This window comes from Pinus tabuliformis, chromosome 3_1 (genome assembly GCF_031772625.1).
Source record: "Pinus tabuliformis cultivar Carrire ecotype Pingquan chromosome 3_1, CPIR1, whole genome shotgun sequence".
Taxonomy (NCBI): domain Eukaryota; kingdom Viridiplantae; phylum Streptophyta; class Pinopsida; order Pinales; family Pinaceae; genus Pinus; species Pinus tabuliformis.
The window spans coordinates 837,738,596-837,752,124 of NC_142301.1; the positions used below are offsets into that span (position 1 = coordinate 837,738,596).

At 37.8% G+C, this 13,529-nt stretch overlaps 1 protein-coding gene across 1 annotated transcript; it reads right to left on the minus strand.

Moving 5' to 3' along the window:
* Window positions 1-575: 575 nt before the first annotated feature.
* LOC149190116 (hydrophobic protein LTI6B-like) lies at window positions 576-1,346 on the minus strand. The gene is made up of 3 exons (XM_089413363.1): window positions 1,301-1,346; window positions 1,041-1,235; window positions 576-941 (listed from the first exon to the last, which is right to left on the minus strand). Exons 2-3 carry the CDS (start codon window positions 1,125-1,127, stop codon window positions 858-860), a joined length of 171 nt encoding a protein of 56 aa, XP_089269489.1. The 5' UTR covers window positions 1,128-1,235; window positions 1,301-1,346; the 3' UTR covers window positions 576-857.
* Between the last annotated feature and the right edge of the window lie 12,183 nt (window positions 1,347-13,529).

Here is a 13,529-nt window from a genome sequence, read left to right on the forward strand (position 1 = left end):
TATTTGTTTTGAAGTATTACAAATCATATATAAGTTACTTTATAACGTGCACAGAACCATGTTAAGGGAAGAAATCAGATGCAACTCATATGTAATTCACACATCACTGATTAAAAGAACATTGAGTGTTTTTTAGGTATCAATTTTAATAGCAATTTTATATTTGTAATTATTTTGTCCCCATTATGAAAAAGTTTACCATATTTATAAGGTTTAGACAATAAATTGAGCTCAGGCCCATCTCAGCTCTAATGAATAATTTGTTAAATTGCAGATATCGAATAGTTTTTATCATTTTCATTATAAACTTTCCGTTGAGATTTTAACCTGAAATATGATGGAGATTAAATTTCACACAAATTAATAAAAATTTAAATTTAACATAATTCGTTAAAATGTTAACAGTTAAAATCATATTTTACAAACAAAATTAATATTTCTTGTGCAGTAATCTATTTGCAAATAATATTTAACCTTAACCTTTTAATACAACTAGATAAAACAGTAATTACAATTCAAATATATTTTATAAATTTTTAACCTTAATCCTTTAATAAAACTAGATAAAACAGTAATTACAATTCAAATATATCTTATAAATATTTAAAATTTATCTTTTATTTAGAAAAATATAGACACAAACCAGGGCTGCTTTATTTCCCATGATCTCCTTACAAAATCCATTATTTCCCATAATTTACTTACAAAATTCAGTTATGGACACAGAAATTCAGATCCATTAATTTCCATAATCTCCTTACAAAGAACAGAACAAAGAAATTCAGTTATGTGTACATAAAAAGGAGATTTACATGGGGCCAATCTCCAGACAAAAGAAATCATATTCAATCATAGTATCACTTGGTGATAGCATAGATGGCATATAATATTCCTGGCAAGTACCCTAACAGCGTCAGCAGCAAGCATATCCAGAATTCAGCCTATCACAATGCAAAAACAAAACCATTGGTTGTGATTTAAATGAAAAATATAAGCTTCGTGCAGGAACCAGAAACTCGGAAGGAGATCGAGGTACTCACATGGCAGCCAAATTTGAAAAAGACTCCCAAAGGAGGCAGAATTGTGGCCAACAAAATGTCTACGCAGTTTGCAGTGCCCTCCCTCATGATGTTGATGATGATTATTCAGATAAGAAGATATCGATATGCAACGCAGAACCAACGCCAATACCAATCCTTGTAGTAAAGTGCTCTATTTAAATGTTTTCGACAGCACTATCGACCAACGCCAATACCAATCCTTGTAGTAAAGTGCTCTATTTAAATGTTTTCGACAGCACTATCGACATATTGAAGAAAAGCCATGAGACTGAACATGTGACAACCGAGAGGGTTTGATAGAAAATAAAATAATGTATGCATTTAGTGTGTTGCAGCTTTATCCACGTGAATTCTAGTGGGTACAGGTGTTCCATCAATATTATAAGATTGGTCGTACACATTTCTCTTCAATGTATTGCAGCGCGTGGAATTGTGGGGTAGAAGTTGGCGCTGTGTACATGACAATCAGAATAGGAATTCCAAATTTAAAACACGAGTAAAATTGGAAGGTTTTGCAATTTAGTTTCCATTTTCATTTTTTTTAATAAAAATGTAATAGAAAGTTTGTTTGTTTGTTTGGTATTTGATGAGCTAATCACTTAGTGGAAAGTATTTTGTTAGTTGAACTTTATCTTTTTACTCACAATTTATTACTATTTGTGGAGCTATAGTCTTATTAATAACTTATCAATATTTGTGGAGTTATAGTTTTATTGATGTATTGATGCAATATATACCATCGGTTGGATTTAACTAAGTACAAAATCCAATGGATGACATATATTGCCGAGTACATTAATAAAACTATTGTTTAACCAAGTACAAAATCCAATAGATGACATATATTGGGGAGTACATTAATAAAGCTATAACTCCACAAATATTGCTCACGTGGCCCTGTACATGTATTTTAATAAAAATTGCATGTCTCTTAATAAAAAGAGTTTACCCGTTGAATTTCATCTCTTACTCCAACCCACCCTGCACACTTATTCAGCGTAGAGACTCATTCTACAGTCTAGTATGATGTGTAATGTTGTCCGTCAGTCATCAAAGTTGAAATTTTACTCATGTCCGCCAAAAATATCTAAAAAATAAAAGAAAATAATAATAACTATACAATTTGCATGTAAAGAAATTGGATCTCTCTCCACTCATATTAGTTCTGTATTTAAGATAAATCTATACTAGTCTTAATAAAAAAAGTAATTTATTAAATGAATTTACATAGAATTAGAATTATTTGAGAAAATGAACCAGGTGAGTGGATGTTTACCTTACACATGGAATAAATGAACAATGAGAATTTGTTTACAAATTGATACCCAAAGTTACGCTCATAATTAAAAAAAAATAAAAAACTGAACCCTTACTGGAAGTTTACCTTATATTTTGTACACACAAATAATGATAATCTGTGTCCAAAGCATGGATGTGAAAGTCTTGGCAACAACCAGAAAGGTACGTATATGTCCATGACACGCAGGAATCTTTTCCTTTCAGTTTGAAAACCCTGAAGACAGGGACGTTGTCCTCGTTGTGGGTCACGTTCTTCTGACTTTTTGGGTTGGTTCTTTTTCCTTATATCATATCTTCAATTCGAAAAATCAATATCCTTATGAAGTTGACCAGAGTGACAACATTGGAAATAAATGTACAGCTTTATTAAAAATATTGGTTCATATTGGTTCTTACCTAACTACGAGAGGTGTTTATTGAAAATATTGGTTCAAATGGATATTATCACCTAACTAGATCAAATGCACAGGTTTATTGAAAATATTGTCTCAAATGGATATATCACCTAACTAGATCTTGCTTGTATGTGAGCCAATGGAGTGGGTTAAAGTTTGAATAGGTGAACATCCCTTTCAATATAGGTTTCGACCATTAAATATTTCATATTTTAATTGTAGAGATTGTGATTAGGTAAGGATGTTCCGTTAGGTTTGTATAATTGTAGAGTAGAATAGTGTGTTTTGTCATTTAGAGATTAGGATGTTAAAATTTTAAAAGTTAGAGGTATTTATTACTTTATTAAGAGTTACTTTTATTTTAGAATTAGTACTTTGTTTAGATAATTAAGTGGGATTTTATGATCTTACTAATTAATTTAGATGCATTTTAATTTTTGATTTATTAACAATGGTGTATTCATGATTAGAGAGCTCTCCTAAGATTTTCAGGATTTGTGTATGATTAAAAGTTTTTAAAAACCCTCATGGTAACTTAGATTGCCATTGCATATGAGTTTAAGGGGTCTATGGTCCATGTGCCAGATTCTTCAACTTGATATTAGATCTTTGTCAAGCTACCTCTAGGAAGTCACTGCTTATTAGGGTTTTCACCTCAGATCTCGTTCATGACCTCAAGCTTTATTTAGAGCTCTTAATGAGTATCCCTAAGGCATGTAACATTTGCTTTTTCAAGGTAAGCAATTGGATGATGCCACTCCTCTCCCAATTTACAACATTGGTAAAGATGCCACTCTTTTATGGCTTTTCATCTACGAGAGGGGATTGGAGACAAGCCTTCTTCCTCTTAGACTTTTTCTTATAAAGATGTTGTCCATGTTTGGCACCCCCCTAAGGCAAATCAGGCTCAAATAACTTTGGGGCTATATTTGGTGAAAAAATATAATTTCCCTCAGAAATATCTCACTCAGATCTGGAGGATGTTCACCATGCATATTCAGAGGCAACCTTAATTTGTTATTTTAATATATTTTGGCCCCACATAGTTGATCTCTACCAATGGATCCATTCCGTATGGACTAAGAATTGCAAGATTATTTTCATCTCAAGGGGCTTCTTCATTCTGTTATTTGAGGAATCTAAAGATTACCAAAAAGCTTTATCTAAAGGACCCTGGTTTTGGGGCAATGTTAGATTGTTTTTAACACCTGGTTTTTATATTTTGACCCTTCCATAGTTTTCATTACCAGGATGTCAATATGGGTCAAGCTTCTTAATCTGCCAGCTCACCTGTGGCACTACACAATCTTTCAGGTCATTAGAGACTCTCTAGGTTGTTATCTTACTACTGATGTATCTAGTGGGCAACTTGGCGTATACACCTATAACAGAATTTGTGTTGAAATTGATATCAATAAAGGGCTTCCTGACCAAATCAATTTAAAAATTAGTGATTTTCACTGGACCCACGCTCTAGACTATGAGAATACTACTTTCCATTGTCGCTTTTGTCATCAATTAGGCCACTTGTAGAACTCTTGCCTGGTGTTTAATTCTTAATAGAAGCAAAACATCCTCAATTACAAATCTAAAAGTTGGAATCCCTGTAACCCTCCTCCTGTGGAGGGCAAGGCCTCTATGCCAGAGAAGGACAATGAAGAAGTTGATTATGAAATCCATTCGGGGGACAAGGTCTAAGACTCAAGGCCTCAAACATTACCTATGATTCCTGGAGTGGACCATACTCCTTCAACAAGCACACAGATATTGAATAATAATGCTTCTCTAGGCATATTGAAAGAAGATCACGAGTCGGCTTCTTTGGACTCTGACAAGGAATCTCTTTTAATGCGCAATGATAATTTTTAGATTGCTTCGATCAAACCACCTTGAGAAGGTTGGGTCAAAGTTTCAAAAAAAGTCGCCTTGAGGATCAACCCCAATTTGGGTGATTATCCTCTCTAGTTGTGTCTTCTATCCCTTTATGTTTAATTTGCTAATCTCTAAACCATTCATCTTTGCTTTGATATCGCTAGTGTAGGGAAAATTATGGCAGGAAAAAAGTCATGATGACAAATGATGTAATTTTTTATGTTTGATTAATACAAATTTTAGACTTACAAAAATAAAATTCTGATTTAACAAGTTTTAAGAGAAATCAAATCCACTAAATTTATATTTATTTTTTTATTAAAAAATTTGCAATTTGCAATTAAAACAAACACAAATAGCTTAAGCTATATTGCACAAATATCTAAAAAAAATATTGTAGAATATAGTTTTATTATTTTTAAATACATAGTTGAAAGGCCATCATAATTTATCTCATAACAATGTTAAATTATAGCAAGAAAAGGTTTCATTTGACTTGTTCCTTAGTCAAATGGAGAAATTTGAATTTTCACTTCAACGGGATGGCTTGAGTTGTAGTTAGCAAGAGTGACATCGCCAAATCACTCAGTTAGGTCAGTCATTCAAGTTTGTAGGCAAGAAGTAGAGTTGTGCATAAGTTGTGTCAATTCTCCATTAAGCGACTCAATTTTTTTTTTTATAGATATTATTGACAAAAAGAACACAAAAGAGAATAATCTTATAGGTCCATAACTTTCTACTACAACTCTATCACTGACCTTAGTATTTCATAAAATAACTAGATATTAGAACATGTGGTTGTAGAAATTCCTTGTAGATTCAAACTGCTAATTGTAATTTACTAAAAGAATAGACTTGATCTCTACTCATCAGCATAAACAAATAAACGACCATGAAATTTTGAAACATACAAGAGAAAGAATTCAATCAACACATTACACAATGATTTCTTGGGGAAATCCATAGCTAAAAACCCTTGCTATCTGTATATTACATTTGTCAGAAAATATGAGAAGATTACAATGTTTTGCTCAAGACCGAGCAACCTCTGCACTATCTCTATCTATCTCAAAGCTTCCTAAACAAGCCTAGGCCAATACTTAACCAATTTCTCACTTGCCCAAGTCCTTAGTTCCTTATGTTTCTTCCTTGGGAATTAATCCCCTATTAATTAGGGAAATTCCTCAATATGAATTATACAATCCTCATAGGCCGTCCTTTGACTGCATGTACCACCTGTACAATTTAGATGATTATACAACTGATAGTACATTGTCCCTAACTCCAAATAACTCTCAGATCTGACGTGCATGAGTTCTTTATGAGCGAATCATTAGTTAACCAGTTGATCACTACAGGAAACACCACACTACTAGACATCCCACTAGTTCCTCCAACAGTTGGAACTAGTTTAACTAAATTTAACTCAGCTAAACTAAATTAATTAATTACAACTCAAAATGAACTCAACTAGGGATCCCATAATTTAGGGGGCACTCTACATGACTCAAGTTAAACCCTCAACTTGAATTAACTGAGCCAACTAAGTCATATTAATTTAGTTAACTAAGTTGTCATGTGATGTGGAATTACATTTTATTCCTAATTTAATTCAAGGACAGAAATAAATTAAGATTTTCTTGTTGCATTTTCAACACCCCCTCTTAATAAGAAATGGATATCTGCTACCTCGATCCTGCCTCTATGAAACTCGAATTTGCATCTTAACAATGCCTTTGTCAAAATATCTACATCTTGTTCCTATGTAAGAATTTAATCCAACAACATGATTCTCCTCTACATACAATCTCACAGATGGTGATACCGGATGTCAATATGCTTGGACTGATCATGAAAAATTGGATTCTCAGAGAGTTTAATACAACTCTAATTGTCACAGTAAATCACTGTAGGATCCATTGGTTGACCAAATAACCCAAGGATCTTCCTCATCTAGATAGCTTCACAAGCTGCTTGACTAGCAGCCATGTACTCTGCTTCTGTCGAACTAAGTGCAACTGATATCTTCTTCCTATTGTACCAAGAAATTGTTGTTGACCCAATACTAGTGAAGATTCCCCCTAATGTGCTCTTCTTTTCGAATGGACTCCCTACCCAATTTACATATGTGAAGCTTTGTCACTTCACTCCCTCTATCTGTCTGTACCAAAGACCAAACTGAGTGGTGCCTCTAAGGTATCTCAACACATGTTTAGCTGCCTTCCAACACAGTTTGGTTGGCTTAACCATTGCTTGACTAAGTTGGTTAACTGTAAAACATATGTTCGTTCATGTGTTCACCAAATACATAAGTGAACCCACAAGCCGCTGGTAAATAGTAGCCTCCACTACTTCACTTGAAGTAGCATCTTCCTTCTCTAGTTCCCTACTAGAGGAGTCTCCATGGTTTTGCTACTGTAGGTTTTAATCTCGTACAGAAATTACCTGCATACAAATTCTAAAAACAGAAAATAAACAATGGCAAGAGCATAAAACATAGAACAGATATACACATAGATTTTCCCCTGGATCTCAAAACCAGGATTAACAGATTGATTTTCATTATTTTCCTTTCAATGTTACAATACATATATATACATGCTGAAGCATCCATAAACCCCAATCCATTAACCCTGTATTAGAACATAACTGTACTTCCCTTGAATAGATCTACAAAATACCATGGGCAGAAAACCATGCAAAAAACCATAGGTAGGTCCATCCACCTAATATAGGGTCCAAAAAAAAATTCCCTGGGGCGCTGCCCCAAATCCCATAGAGGGGGGCTACCGTCCCCCTCAAGCCCCCTGACAGGGGGAGCTGCCACCCCCCATATAACTACTGGGGCTAGTCATAGAAAGAATATAACACACAACCAACATTCTCCCACTTGTTGTTTTCTTTCCACAAGAGAGCTTAGTCATTGATCCAACCCTACAACGCCCATTGTTTCTCTACACCAAGATAACTTCTTAGTGCTCACAAACTTTGTCAATTCATCTGTAGTATTCTTCAAAGTGTCCACCTTTACTAGCAACACCTTTTTGTCCTCAACCATATCCCTTACAAAGTGATATTGAACATCAATGTGCTTTGTCTTTGAATGATAAGAAGGGTTCTTTGCCAAGAAAATTACAATTTGGCTATCACAATCTATCCTTATAGCTCGTTGAACTAACCTCATACTTGAACACAATCTCTTCAACTAAACTGCTTCCTTTCTTGCATGAGTGGATGCCATGCATTCTTCCTCTGTAGTTGAAAGTGCCACTACATACTGTCTCTTACTCATCCAACTGACTGCACCTCCAAATAGGTTAAAAACATACCCACTTGTAGATCTTATCTGATCCAGATCTCCAGCCCAGTCTGCATCAACATAGCCACAAATATCCAAAACTCTATCCAATCTTGGTCTTCCTTGGTAGCACAGGCCATAATCAATAGTGCCACACAAATACCTGAAAACCCACTTCACTATTGTCCAATGATCCTTCCCTGGTTTCGACATAAACTTGCTCAATACTCCCACTACATGTGCAATGTATGGTCTAGTATAGACCATTGCATACATTAGGCTACCCTGCACTTGCGTATGGAACATGCGACATGTCCTCTTGCTCTTCTTGTGTCTTGGGACACTGTTCAACAGATAACTTTATACCTATAGGAATAAGAACCTTCACTGGTTTATTGTCCTACATATTAAACCTTTGCAGTATTGTCTCAACATACTTCCTCTTGTTTAACCAGAGCTTCTTCCTTTCCTGATCTCATTTAATTTCCATGCCCAAAATATAGTATGCCATGCCCAAAATATAGTATGCAGCACCAATATATTTCATGTCGAATTTGGAGGATAATTGGGTCTTCAATTCATGGATAATTTCTTTGTTATTTCCAATCAACGACATATCATCCACATACAAGACAAAATAAATAACACTGTCACCAATTAATTTAAAATACACACAATGATCTTACTTTACTTCTGGTGAATCCAAGTCTTCGTATATATGTATCAAATTTATGATACCACATCCTTGGTGATTGTTTTAACCCATATAGAGACTTTTGTAACCTGCATACCAATTCTTTCTTACCCTTCACCGCAAAGCTTTCAAGCTGCTTCATGTAGATCTCTTCTTCCAGATCCCTGTGAAGAAATGTTGCCTTCACATTCATCTATTCTACCTCAAAATCAAAATTAGTAGCAACAGATAAAAGCAATCTAATAGAAGCTACCTTCACAACAAGAGAAAAAATATCACTAAACTCAATTCCTGGCACCTGGGAATAACCTTTTTCTACCAATCGAGATTTTTATTTCTCCACCATGCCTTATACATTCATATTCTTCTTAAACACCCATTTGCTTCCAATGGGTTTCCTTCCAACTGGAAACTCCACAAGATCCAAGCCTCACTTTTGTGCAAAGATTCCATTTCATCAACCATGGCCTCTATCCAGAGTTTGTCATCCTCTAAATCTATTGCTTCCCTGACAGATATGGGATCACCATCAGTAATAGAAAAAGTGAAATTTGAATAGAAAACAACTGGACTATACCTTTATGGCTGCTTTCTTTATCGAACTAATCTTCTCACAATTAGAGTTTGTGGCTCTTCATCTTTTGATTCCTCTTCTGCTGTAAAGTCTAATTCCTCCTCCTTTAGCTCAAACTCTATCTTCTCAAGTTCCTTTGGTAGGACTTCATGTTTAATAACATCGTTCACCTCTCTAAACACCATATCACGGTTGTACACAACCTTCCTTGTTTCCAAATTCCAAAGCTTATAACCTTTTAAACCATCCTTATACCCAATAAAGATGCACCTATATTTACTATCCAACTTGGTTTTTTCTCCTTTGGAACATGTGGTGGGCTCCAATATTGTAGCAATAATGCTACAACTCCTGGGGCTCCCTATCTCTAATTTTATCAACCCGGTAGTTCATACAAACTTGGAAGCGACGGTGCTGTATGCACAAGTACTAGCTCTTGTCGCAGCTGTCACTTGGTCAGCTGGCACAAGTCCGCTAGGCTCAAGCCAACTTATATATGCTCTTCAGAAGAAGCTTTCTAAATGATGGACGAAGGCTATCTCGAGGGAAATTGATCTACTTTGCAAAAGTGAACTGAAAGCCAACCAAAACATGAAACCCTAGTAAACCCTAATTTGACTAGTTTGACCTCTATGATGCAATAGTGAAAGTGCAAATGTCTAAAAAGGATGCCATTACCTCTAATGATGTGAAATGCATGAACTCAAACTACTTCTATGAAAAAGAACATTGTTTTTGTATTTTTGCTTAAGTGGATGGAGTGATTATGACTTTGTTTCTTATTAGGGTTTGGATGTGCAGAGGTGGTGCGAAGGGAGAGAAAGCTTGGGAAAGGTCAAGATGGTTGGGAGAGGTCCCAGAGGGTCCCTAGCATCAGTCCCCAGAAGTCTACAACGTTCAGATGCTCGGCAACCAAGTTTGCAGGCTTCTACAGGATGTCTGCAGGGGATCCTACAGGAAACTAAGGAATTCTACAAGAAATCTGCTAACTTCTACAGGATGTGCTGTAAGTGGAAGTTTTGGGTGATGGTGAAGTGATGGAATGGCTTGGGTGGATAGGTAAGGTGGAGATGGAACTTGTGATGGCTCAGGGGCAGAGGAATAAGATGGAGAGAGAGTGCACGGAGTTGATTGGTGGATCGAAGGATGGAAGCAACGAAAGGTCAAAAAAAATGAAGCTACGTGGCAATGGATGAGTTGGAAGGTAAACGAGCTGAACAGAGGTTGAGTAGGTGGCTGGAGGAGAGGTTAAGAAGAAGAAGAAGGAAGTAGAATGATATGGAGCAGTGTAAATAAAACAAATGACTGATGTCTTGCACCAAAAACGAGAATTCATTAACCAATGCTACCTGTGCTATTAAATCAAGAAACAGTGATGTAAATCATGAAGAAAAGTCGTGCATGGGATTGCAATGATGAAGTATGGCTCAAGAGAAAAAGTGCATGGAAGGATCCACGATTAAACCGACTGTGTTGCAGCTTGCATGAAAGTAGAAAAGACTGCGTTTTTTTTGGTGGTTGGTATAGACTGCACCCCAATCCCTAAACAGAGATGGCAGTGATCTCTAACAACCTTTTCTTGGAGCTCCTGTGTATTACAAACCTCCTATCCGAATCTAAGCAGCTGAAAGTAATTTAATCATAAACCAATCCTACTCAATCCTATTAAAGAAATCAAATCAGCAAACTGTGTTCTTGAAATGCATATCAAAACAAGTAAACAAAGTGCTGGAAAGAAAGGTAAATAACACTACAAGAAGAGGAGATATATTGCTCTCAGGTTGGGCCCTAACCTGAGAGCTATAGCTCCCTTAAAAGCTCAGAATTAGATCCAAATCTGCTTGCCTTTATTCATAATCAAAAGTCTGATGTCATGCCAAAACTGGCTTACAAAAGCAAAAACCGAGCTATGCTCCCAAAATTACAATATCAGTCCAAAAGTTCAAAAAGCTCCTAACAAAGGCTACGGCCTTCATATTTATACAAAATGAAGATCAAGCTGGCTTCCTCCATTCGTGGAGCTTGGCTGTCCAACTGAAAGTCAAACTACTGTAAAACTGCTGATCCTGTAGAACGTGTTGGCTGCCTTTAAGCTCGGTGGGGAGAGATGTTAGAGCTCGGAGTGAAGGTGAAAATCACGAGGAGGGTCATCAAGACTGTGGACAACCTCCCTATGAACCCGCAATGTCACCTTTGCTGTCTCCTTGTCTCCTTTTGCGTGGTCTTTTGCTCTCTTTAATGCCAAGAACCTGAAATCATCATGTATTAGTCACATAGATATAATGCCTACCCTTCTTCCTACAAACAACACGAATATACTAAGAAATGAATGCATAAGTGGTAAAATATGAATGGTTGAGCAAGGTAAGTAGGCCAATATGAGCCCAAATTGTACCAAAAATTGGGGCTCATCATCACCCCCCAGCTAAACTATTTGCTCATCCTTGAGCAACTTTGCTCCGGCTCCTCGTCCTTGGCCGAGAACTAGAGCCCGGAGCATGCTCCTCCTTTCCTGTACTTGGTGGCCCCGCCTTTTCTGCCCCTGGCGGTGACGATGGTGGCGCTTCCTCCCCCTTTTCCGTTTCCTTGAGCCGGGCTTCGGAAGCCGATTGGCCTATCCTTCGTGTCCAGGAAGTTATTTTTGGGCTTCCCTTCTCGGGGGTGGCCGATGTTTTAGAGGGGGATCTTTTACTGGGTGGAGTAGGGACACCCCCTGAAATTGTTTGGCTGCTGGGTGGAGGCTGCGGCTTGCCCGTGTTGATTCTCTTACTTCTCCTGGCTTCAAAAGGTAGAGGGATCTCCCTCTCTTTCTTCTCCTTCGGCTTTGGAGGTGTACTGAGGGCGGCCAGCGCAGCTGCTGCCTCCTTTTCGGGAATCCCAGCCTTCTCTTCCTTGCGTTTTGCTTTCTCAGAGCTCCTTGTAGAGGGCCCCTTCTTTTCAGATTTCGGGCTTCCTGTAGAAGACCCTGCTTTGCCCACTTCCGGGCCTTCTGCAGAAGATCCTTTCTTTACCAATTTTGGGCTTCCTGTAGAAGACCCGGTTTTAGCCACTCTCAGGCTTCCTGTAGAAGCCCCTGCTTTGGTAATTTTCGGGCTTCCTGTAGAAGACCCTTTCTCCGTCTTCGGGCGTCCTGTAGAAGCCTGTTTCTCAATGATTTTCGGGCTTCCTGTAGAAGCCCCTTTTGCCAATTTCGGGCTTCCTGTAGAAGCCCTTGTCTCTGTTTTCGGGTTTCCTGTAGAAGCCTGTTTATGCTTTCCTGTAGACACGGGTGTCACCACCTTTTCTTGCTTAGCCGCATGGGTTTTGCTTTTTTCTTTGGTTGCAGGTGCTGATGAGGTACTTGGGCTGACGTGGACCACCTCAGCTTTGTCCGTTCTGCTCTTCAACCTCTTTTCTCTTGTTGACAAGATGGGTGTGCCACCTTTTTCTTTGTCATCCTTTTCCTCATGCTTCTTATTTTGTTCTTTCTTCTGCACTGTGGTCGGGGTCTTCTGGCCTTTTTCTCTCTTTCCCTCAGCCACTGCTTCTTGTTCCTCACTGCTGGAGGAACCCGTTTCTTCAATCAACATTTTAATGTCTCCATCTCTTGTCAAATTCCGGAATGATTCCCATGAGAGGGGAACCTTATATGAATGCAGCGCATCCTCCACAAGAAGCTTGATCAACCCATGGTGGGCTATCTGATCTGGTATGCCCTCTTTTAGCTTTGTGGCACACTCAATTAGAGACTGCAACAGGAAATAAGGAATGCTCAGTTTTTGTTCTACAGGAAGATCGATCCGGTGCCTCAATTCAATGAGCAACCGAAAGTGATATGAATACACGATGCTAAAACGGCCTTCACAAGTTATATATTTCATGATTTGCAAGCTGACTTCATTCCATGGTGGCAGCAAGCTGGTTCTTCGCACCCCATTTTTGTCCTCTGAGAATTCCTCCTCAGGTGGAAAGAATTCTTTCTTGGCTTGCTGGCTCAACTTTCTTTCTTCCTTATCCCATGGCAAACCCATCGGAAGTTCAGTAATCCGACTGATATATTGCGGGGTGAGCTTGAGGCTTAGACCTCTGAAATTCACTGTGGCCAGTGTCTTGGATTTCGGCTTCAGAGCCTGCAAAAATTCTTCTGCCACTTCATCATCGTACCCCTGCAATTTGTCACAAAAAGATATCCATTGAACCCGTGTGAAGAGCTCTACCACTTCCTGGTTTTCCCTTAATTTGGTTGAATCAGTGGGTTCTCGTCTTATAAAACCACCCGGCATGATAGAACCAGTTTCTTAACCAGAGGTGGTGATTGTGGAAGAGATTTTGGTTTACTGAGACAGAGCGTAGAATG